We start from the raw sequence: 10,180 nt of genomic DNA, 5'->3' as shown, positions 1-10,180 counted from the left end.
TTACAACATTCCTCCCCCATCTACATCTCGTTGATCAGACGGCGGGGTGCCTGTTTAGGTCGATTACTTCGACGCGGAGCAAATGGCACAGGAGTGGAGACCGGAGCAGGTGAGGAGTATAACTTCGAATGCTGTGAAGGTGAATTTGGAGAAATTTGTACATTTGTAGGCGACTGCGGTGAAGGTAATGGTACTGCTGCCGAATTCTTATTGTTAGTTAGCCTTTCGCTAATTGATGTTTCCATTCCAATGTCTGGAGAAGCAGTCGTCGGCAGCATAGAAGAATGCGCCCTTTCATTCCTCGGGGTTTCTGAGGTGGAAGACTCGCGTGGCCTGATGTGATCAGCGTGTCTTCGTTTTTCTAGTCCTCCTGGTGTTGAAACAATATATGAATATTTATGTTTTCGGGATGTAATTACCGCTGGTTTCCATATTTTATCATTGCGTGTTTTAATATATACTTGGTCACTTGGTCGGTAACTCGGTGATGTGGTACGAATATTTTCTTTTACTTGTAAATACTGCATTAACCTTCTTTTGTCTGGCCAAATGTTGGAAAGTATGCAATTCAATTGTCTTCCAAACATCATCTCAGCTGGAGATTTACCAGTGGACGAGTGCGGAGTGTTTCTGTATGTAAACAGAAATTCTAATAGTCGGCGCTCGAGATTTGTGTTGTCTACCGATGCCATTCTATTTTTGAATGTTCTGACTAAACGTTCTGCCAGCCCATTTGTCCGAGGATGATATGGAGATGATGTGACATGTAAAATAGACTGTTTTGTGCAATATTCTTTAAATTCATAAGATGTAAATTGAGGTCCATTATCGGATATAATCATTTTTGGTAAGCCAAATGTACAAAATATGTTATCTAATGTAAGACAAAGTGATCTGGTGTTGATGTGTTTCATCGGTCGTATTTCCACCCATTTGGAGAGAGCGTCGCACAATACCAACCAATACGATCCTTCGAACGGTCCAGCAAAGTCGATATGGATTCTCTCCCATACTTCTTCTGGTATGGACCAGGAAAATACAGGAAGTTCAGGATTACAAGGGCGGTTCTGTTGGCATCTGGTACATTTCTTGACAAATAATTCTATGTCTTCGTCAAGGTTAGGCCACCAAACATAGTAACGTGAAAGTGCTTTCATAGCAGAAATGCCAGGGTGTCCTCGATGAAGGTATGTAAGAATGGCTTTTCGGAGTGCTGTAGGTATAACGATGCGTCCTTGCCTCATAAGTATCTTATTCTCAACAGATAATTCAGTCCGGTTTCTGTAGAATGGTTTAATTTCTGGATTGTATTCTGATTCTCTCCAGCCGGTTTTTAAATTTTGACAAACTTTTGTGAGTATATGATCCTTTGCAGTTGTTTTCATAAGTAACTGTTCTGATAGGTTAAGGTCAGTCAATCGAGTGCTCAAAAGACGTAGATCTATTTTATGTACAAGCCCTTCTGTCTCGGAGGGTTCAGTTTCAGGGTTTGGTAATCTAGAAAGGCAATCAGCTAATGTGTTATTTTCACCTTTCCTGTAGTAAATGTCATATTGATAACTTCCCACTACTAGGGCCCATCTTACCAATCGGTTATTGGCTAGTTTAGGAAGGTTGCGGCGTGCACCCATAATATGTATAAGAGGCTTATGGTCCGTAACTAGATTAAATTTCGTTCCTCTCAAGTACTGATCAAATTTTTTTATACCAAATACTATTGCTAAAGCTTCACGATCAATAATGGAATATTTCATTTCCGCTGGTCGTAGTTTCCTTGAAGCAAAAGCAATTGGCTGTTCTATGTTCGAGTCCTTGTGGAATAATACTGCACCCAATCCCTTTTCGGAAGCGTCACATGCTAAATAAAGGGGACGTTTCTCGTCAAATGCAATTAATGGTTGTGAAGAAGCTATGCATTTCTTTGTATCTTCAAATATTCTGTTTTCATGATCAGTCCAACGCCATCTATTTTTTTTACTAGTTAGATCATGAAGATCCGAACAAATTCCGTGAAGATGTGGTACAAACCGTTCGTAAAAGTTAACTAGTCCTAAAAATGATCGTAGTTCTTTTGCATTACTAGGTGCTGGGGCCTTAGTTATGGCATCAATTTTAGATTTGGTTGGGTGGATGCCATGTTTATCTATTATGTGACCTAGGTATTCAATCTGATTCTGTAAGAAATTACATTTCTTTAAATTAACTTTTAGGCCAGCGTTTTGTAAGCGATCGAATGCAATAGATAAAGTTTGTAAATGTTCTGAAAGATCTTTCCCTGCTATAGCTATGTCGTCAAAATATACAGCTACATTGGTGATATCGCCTAGCAGTTGATCCAGAAAATGTTGAAAAATTGAAGGAGCAGTCGATATTCCAAAAGGCATTCTATTGTATTGGAAATACCCTTTATGGGTTGACAACGTCAAGTACTTTTTCGAATCTGGTGCTATTTCAAATTGTAAGTATGCGTCTTTAAGGTCTATTTTTGAAAATAATTTACCGTTTGCGAGATTTTGGCGTAGTTGATCGAAAATCGGAACTGGGTGTAGATGTTTAATAAGTACTGGATTAAGTGTAGTTCTGTAGTCTCCACATATCCTAATTTCCCCTGTAGATTTCAGAATGTTAACTGTGGGTGTAGCCCATTCAATAGGTGTAATATTAGGATCTACTTTTTCCACTATCCCTTCTGAGATCAGACGATCTAACTCCCTTTCTATATTCTTTTTCATGCTGAATTTTATAGGCCGTGCAGGAAGGTGGATCGGTTCAGCTTCTGGTTTGACATGTATGTTTACGTAATAATTGTTAACTTTTCCTAGTTTTCCATCAAAGAGTTGTACATGTTTATCCAATATTTGTTTAAGAGTCATCGGTGTTGATGTTTTGATGGAGTATACTGGTTTTGGAAATTCCATTTCAAAAACTTCACTCCAATGTAAACCAAATAACATTGGTTTGGCATTTTTCATTACGACCACAGGTAGAAGTTTTTGCAGTCCGTCGACTTCGACTGTTACTTTTGTAATTCCCTTTGTTTTTAAGTTTGTGTTACCGTAGGCCTTAAGTTTCGGGGCGGGTTGTAAAGATGGTGATCCTAATTTTTTCCATAATGTCGTGTTTATTATTGAATACGCAGAGCCGGGGTCCCAATCCATAGTGCAAGGTATGTCATTGATGCGTACATCTATTTGTTTGCATTCTCTCTTACGTGTACCCAAGACGCTGCAGATAACTTCATCATCGCTTTCTTCCTTGTTATTACTGATAGATGATGATGATGATGTTGAGGACTTATGAGGTCTTGTTATTTTTTTAATTGATTTTCGGCTCCCTTCTGAATAGCTGATGTATGCCCGTCCAGACTTAATGCAACAACTCTCAAAGTGTGCTTTCGTGTTACATTCTTTACACATATGGTCCTTGGCTGAGCACTGTGATAGGCTGTGCCGTTCTTTCTTTCCACAGCGTAAACAATGCATTGGATTTAATTTTCGTGTTGTATTTTGATGTAATGGTACGGTTTTGGTTTTGCTCCTATTTTTTTTTTTAATACTTGTTCGTGGTGTGTCTTGTTCTGCCTGTTCTCTTGATTGAGAGATTGTAAAAATTTGTTGGAAGGTTACTTCTCGTGGTATTCCGTCTACCATTTGAACTAAATCAGGCCATTTTTGTTTCAAGTCGGTTTCTAAATCTGGATGATTCAATCCAGTGTCAAAGCGGTCACGTAATTGTCGTTCCAGGAAGTCATTAGTGTAGCCACAATCCCGACTAAGACCTTTTAATCTGTTTGCATAGTGTTCCATCGTTTCATTTTGTTCTCTAGTGCAATTCCAAAATTCTGTTAAGGCTCTATACCTCGTCGTTTTTATGCGATAGAGGTCTAATAATTTGTTACAAATTTCGCTGTATGTAGCTATATCGAAATCAGGCGTTAAAGCTACTTTTAATTCGTGGAATATCTCTGGTGTTAGTAAATTCAGAAGCAAATCTTTCTGTAAGTCGCTGTTATCGATATCAAGAATTTTGCATTTGTTTTCGAAAAAATCAATGTAATCGTCAATTCTGAATGTATCTGGATTGTATTTATCCATATTGAAATGTTTGATTATACTTATCTTGTTATCCGTATCATGTTTTGTAAAAGAGTCGTTCGTCACGCTCTTGGCTGTTGTATTGCAAGCTGCTGGTACCAACAATTTCAAGATTTGTAAAATCTGCTCTTGCTGGTTTTGTTGTGCATGTAAAAATAATGCGAATTGTTCATCGTTCATCTTAATTTCTTTTAACTCGTCGCCAATATAATAAAACAATGTTTTCAAGACATAGCATAAAATATAATAAAGATAGGTAGCAAAAATGACAATGTGTTTGAAGTATATTTCAAATAATGGAATATGGAAAAGAAGGTTACAACAATCAGTGCTGCAGTCTATATATTAGGGACTCTAATAAAAAATAGAATTTCGTATTAAAAACCTTAATGTTATTTATTTCCTTTAATTTTTTATTTTTCTGTGAATGTATTAACCAATATTAATTTTAGTTAAAAAAAAATTTTAATAACATTTTGTATTGTAATATAATACTATAATTGGTTATATGTATAATTCCTGCTGAGCGTGTGGTATAGTTAACATTATTTATACAGTTTTATATTATTAAACTAAGTTTATATTTTTCTTCTTAACAATGGCCAGTCAAGAAATACAGGAACAACTGCAACAACTCTTGGCTGCAAATGCAGCGCTACAAAAACAACTTGAAGGAAATGAGAGAGAAACAAAAGTTTGTAGAGTTACAGTCAAATTGCCTACATTTTGGGCTGACAAACCAGCTGTTTGGTTTGCTCAAATTGAAGCTCAATTCCAAATTGCCAATATTGTGACAGATACTACTAAATATAATTATGTTGTAGGTCACCTTGACCAAAGAATAGCTGGAGAGGTTGAAGACATAATAACAAACCCACCAACTGAAGAAAAATATGAAAAATTAAAAAGCATACTTATTCAGCGCCTTTCTGTATCACAAGAAAAAAGAGTTCGACAACTTCTGAGTGATGAAGAACTTGGGGATAGAAAACCATCACAGTTCCTCCGACACCTACGCTCTCTTGCAGGAAGCACACTCACAGACGACAATATTATACGCCAACTTTGGTTACGCCGCTTGCCTCATCAGGCTCAAGCTATACTGGCAGCACAGGCTGACCTTGGCCTTGACAAATTGTCAGAACTAGCCGACAAAATTCTTGAGTTGGCCCAAACTCCTCCTATGGTATGTTCGACCGCAACATCTTCGAACAGTTTAACCCTTGGTTCATTAGCCAAACAACTAGAAGAGATCAGTAGCCAAGTTGTTGCCCTATCTAGGCGACAGAGCCGCCCTTATCGTGACAGATCATCATCTCGCGGCCCTAAAATTTGTTGGTATCATCGGAGGTGGGGCAATAATGCAACTAAATGTGTAACTCCTTGCACCTGGAAGGCGGAAAACCCAAACAGCAGTCAGTAATGGCGGCAACTGATTGCCATAGTATTGGCCGCCGCCTGTTTGTCATTGACCAAGTGACCAAGCACCGTTTTTTAATCGACACTGGATCAGACCTATGTTGTTTCCCCCATCACTGGTTACCAGTAAAGCGAAAGGCTACCAAATACGACTTAAGCGCTGCCAATGGTAGTTGCATTCGGACTTTCGGCACAATTAATTTAAATCTAAACTTCGGGCTACGCCGTAACTTTGTCTGGAAATTTGTCATAGCCGACGTTAACTCTGCAATTATCGGATCTGATTTTTTAGCGTTTTACAATCTTTTACCGGATTGCAGAAATGAAAGGATAGTTGATGGGACCACAGGACTATCATCAATTGCCTCAACCACTGATATTGATCAACCAAGTGTTCGAGCAGTTGCATCTGGAAAGGTCATTTTTACTGAATTATTAGCAGAATTTCCAGACATTACACGACCACCGGGGCTGCCTCGAGTCGTTAAGCACCATACGGTCCATTTCATCAAAACAACGGATGGGCCTCCGATTGCCTGCCGTCACCGCCGCTTAGCCCCTCAGAAACTAGTTGCAGCTAAGAAAGAGTTCGAGGATATGGTGCAATCTGGTACAGCTCGACCATCCAAAAGTGCCTGGTCATCACCACTGCATATGACAATTAAAAAAGACGACACCTGGCGTCCATGCGGCGATTACCGGGCCCTAAACGCCAGAACAGTTCCAGATAGGTACCCCGTGCGCCATATTCACGATTTTGCTCATAACCTCTCTGGTTCAAAAGTTTTCAGCACCATCGATTTAGTAAAAGCTTATCACCAGATACCGATCGCTGAGGAGGACGTGCCGAAGACAGCAATTGTTACACCGTTTGGCCTCTTCGAATTCCCATTCATGACTTTTGGGCTTCGAAACGCGGGACAGACATTCCAGCGATTTATTGATGAGGTCACACGGGGTCTTGATTTCTGTTTTCCCTACGTTGATGACATCCTCGTTCATTCAGCTGATGAGAATCTTCATCTGAAACACCTTCGAACCCTCTTCGAACGTCTACAAGAATACGGAGTTGTAATTAACCCCTCCAAATGTACTCTGGGAGTAGATGAAGTTAACTTCTTGGGCTATCACATAAACAGTGAAGGGACACGCCCTCCTCAGGCTCGCATCCAAGTCTTATTGGACTTTCCACCTCCTGAGACGGTACAAGGTATGCGCCGATTTCTCGGTATGCTGAACTACTACCGGCGTTTTGTTCCACATGCTGCTCAGTTTCAGGCACCGCTAATTGAGGCTCTCGTAGCAACAAAGAGCAAGGGTGCCAGGCCATTTCCTTGGTCCCCAGAGCTACTTCAGCAATTTGAAGCCTGCAAGCAAAGCTTGTCCTCGGCGACGCTATTACAACATCCTGTGAGTAATTCTAGTTTAGGTCTGTTCACGGATGCCTCCAGTGTTCATATTGGGTCTTGCCTTCAGCAAAAGGTAAATGGTAAGTGGTTTCCGCTATCTTTTTTTAGTAAGAAACTCACACCCCAGCAAAGACAGTGGCCGACTTACTACAGAGAATTATTAGCGGTATACGAAAGTGTTCAACATTTTCGATATATTTTAGAAGTCCAGCATGCCACAATTTTTACCGACCACAAACCACTCTTATATGCTTTCTTACAGAGACGCGAGAAGCTGCCACCTCCTCAGTTAAACCAGTTGTTTTTTATAAGCCAATTCACGACTGACATACAGTATATTAAGGGCGAGGACAATATCGTTGCTGACACAATGTCACGCATCGATATCAACGCCATCGCGCTGGATCAAGATCACGATGCACTCGCGAAGTCTCAGGCTACAGATTCTGAATTGAAAAATCTGTTACAAAATGGCTCTAGCCTGAGCCTAACTAAAATCAGCCCTCCAGAAGCGAAATCGGCAATTTATTGTGACGTTTCTACAGGTAAGCCACGTCCGTATTTGACCCCTTCCTTTCGAAGAACCGCGTTCAACCAACTGCACAACTTGAGTCATCCTGGTATCCGTGCTACCACACGCCTCGTGTCAGAACGTTTCGTTTGGCCATCGATGAAAAGGGACTGCCGTATTTGGTCTCGAAGCTGTGACGCATGTCAACGTAGCAAAGTTTCAAGACACAACTCAGCTCCTACTGGAAACTTTAACACACCATCCGGTCGCTTCATGCACGTGCATATAGACATTGTAGGGCCATTACCGGTTTGCAACGAATACCGATATTGTTTGACGGCAATTGATAGGGTTTCCAGGTGACCAGAGGTGTGGCCTATGCGCACCATCACGGCAGAGGAAGTGGTGGAAACTTTTACCAGGGAGTGGATTTCCCGTTTTGGAGTACCGTCAATAATCACAACAGACCAAGGATCCCAATTTGAATCCGATTTGTTTAACCGGCTGCTGCTTCGATTCGCCACCAAGCGTATAAGGACTACCTCATATCATCCCTGCGCAAACGGAATGATTGAACGTGTCCATAGACAGCTCAAGGCGGCATTAATATGCCATCAAGATTCATGGGTAAGATCCCTTCCCATGGTTTTGCTGGGAATGCGGTCAGCCTTTAAAGAAGATTTGGAAGCCACAGTCGCAGAAACGGTGTACGGTGAACCTTTAAGACTCCCTGGAGAGCTGTTAATAGCTTCCTCGTCAATAGAAAAAATTGAGGATGCCACCGACTTTGTGGTACAATTGCGTAACAAAATGTCATCTATACGCCCAGTGCCTGCTTCTCGACATTGTAAAAACTCTCCATTTATATTCAAGGAATTGGAAAGCGCTTCTCATGTTTTCCTGAGAGACGATACCATCCGCAGGGCATTGCAGCCGCCATATACAGGTCCTTAGAGAGTATTAGAACGCTCCCTTGATGGGAAAACGTTCACACTGTCCATAAAAAATAACAAAGTTGTCGTGAGTGTAGACAGACTTAAGCCGGCTTTCATAGATCACATTGATGATGAACGGAAGCAAGCCGAGCCTTTGTCTTGTCAGCAAAATCAAGCCTTACGACCAATGGATCTGGAAAATCCGCCGCTGTTGCCGCTGCCAACAAGGCCGCTGTCAATTCCAATAAAAATTCAAGGTGAGAAAACAAAAGAGCCTTATACCACACGCTCAGGCAGACGTGTCAGATTTAAAAAAATTACTGATTTATAAGAACTACTTGTATCTTGTTACCTGTTGTTACCTATCGTTACCTTGTACTTGTTACTTGTTACCTGTAATTTTCACTTATAATTCTTCGTTTTATACAATTATTCTTGTAATACATTCGCACGTATACCTAATTATGCGTAATATTAAGAGTATAGTGACAATTTTGATTAAGGGCTCTCAACTGGCGTATCTTTCTCCGTGGGGGTGTGGTGTGGTGAATGGTTTTTCACACACAGATTAACAACGGGAGACGTCCGGAAGAAAAGAAAGACAGGCTGTCAGATTGAGGGAAAAATGTCATGAGATAAAAATTTGTGATTTACGTTTTTAAAAGGTTCAAAGGATAAAAACCAATTGATTGTTAATGTATACGATTTTAAGGTGCGTGTGGAATAAATAAGTGCTTCCTATACTGCAGTTTGAGTTTAATCCGCAACGACGACAGTTGACAACATATTTCCTAAATGCTGTGCATACGACACAAAACATTTTGTTTAATTGTCAGTATTTTAGTTCGAGTACAAGTAATTGTTTCTTTATATAAATAAAATGAAGACCAAAAACTAACAAAATCACAATCATAAATAAAAAAAAAAAACAAAATGTGTACAATTCACACGTGGTAGAAGTGAAACCTTCCAAAATTAAAATACAATTATCCTAAACGTCTTAAGTATATGTAAAATGTTGTCATTAGTAAATAATTGTAAGGTAGCGCCCTCTGTGAATTGATATTTTAATTTCACGTATAATCCTAAATTAAAATTCACTACAAGAACTTTCATACACACGTTAGTATTAAAAAATCTCACAGATGGCGCTGTATTAAATAGTATGTATATTTCTGTCTCATTCTTTGCTGGCTTCATCCTACACATTTTTGTATTTGTGTCTCTTACCTGTCGTTTTTTCCGTTGCATCCGGTTTGAAATCACAACGATTCTAAAGAAGTTTTCACTTCAAAAAAATGTGCGAATGAATTCAATGAATATGTATGTATGTACTACAATTATTATAATTATAATTTTTTAGATTTTAAGGCCTGGTAGTGAGACCTTAAGGCAAGTCTTATATTATCTCCTTATATTCTGTTAGATTAAGAGAAATGATATGAAGCCCAGTCCAGGTGTAGCTGAAATAGCCCCTTAGGCTACCAGCGAAGAGGAAAAAATGAAGCGAAATGAGATGAAGTTGATTAATTTAAGATTTTAATCAATTAGGAGGGAATCAATGAAATTAAATGAAACGAGAATTAATAAAATAAAGTCTCAGTAAAATGGTGGTTATTTAAATAATATACTATTTAAGTGGATTTATTGAAAGAACCCGAGAAGCTACATCCAGCCTTGTTTCATTTTTATTTATTCATTTATTTATAACTTTGTCTAAGAGACAGTATAAAGGCGGACTTAAGGTCATTTTTCCACATCACTTACGCTAAACAGCATTTTTTTAGTTAGTTGGCTAAACAGCAATAATAA

The 10,180-nt window shown here is 39.4% G+C and overlaps 1 protein-coding gene across 1 annotated transcript; it reads right to left on the bottom strand.

Moving 5' to 3' along the window:
• Positions 1-929: 929 nt before the first annotated feature.
• LOC119630754 (uncharacterized protein K02A2.6) lies at positions 930-4,317 on the bottom strand. Its single transcript, XM_038021236.2, has 2 exons — positions 2,501-4,317; positions 930-2,174 (listed from the first exon to the last, which is right to left on the bottom strand). Exons 1-2 carry the CDS (start codon positions 4,272-4,274, stop codon positions 2,164-2,166), a joined length of 1,785 nt encoding a protein of 594 aa, XP_037877164.1. The 5' UTR covers positions 4,275-4,317; the 3' UTR covers positions 930-2,163.
• Between the last annotated feature and the right edge of the window lie 5,863 nt (positions 4,318-10,180).

The sequence above is a fragment of the Bombyx mori genome, chromosome 3, assembly GCF_030269925.1.
Source record: "Bombyx mori chromosome 3, ASM3026992v2".
In the NCBI taxonomy this organism is placed as follows: domain Eukaryota; kingdom Metazoa; phylum Arthropoda; class Insecta; order Lepidoptera; family Bombycidae; genus Bombyx; species Bombyx mori.
This window is presented reverse-complemented; position numbering and strand designations above follow the sequence as displayed.

What these genes read in the sequence shown, in the direction of transcription:
- LOC119630754 (XM_038021236.2), bottom strand. Translation starts at nt 4,274, where the DNA reads ATGAACGATGAACAATTCGCATTATTTTTACATGCACAACAAAACCAG.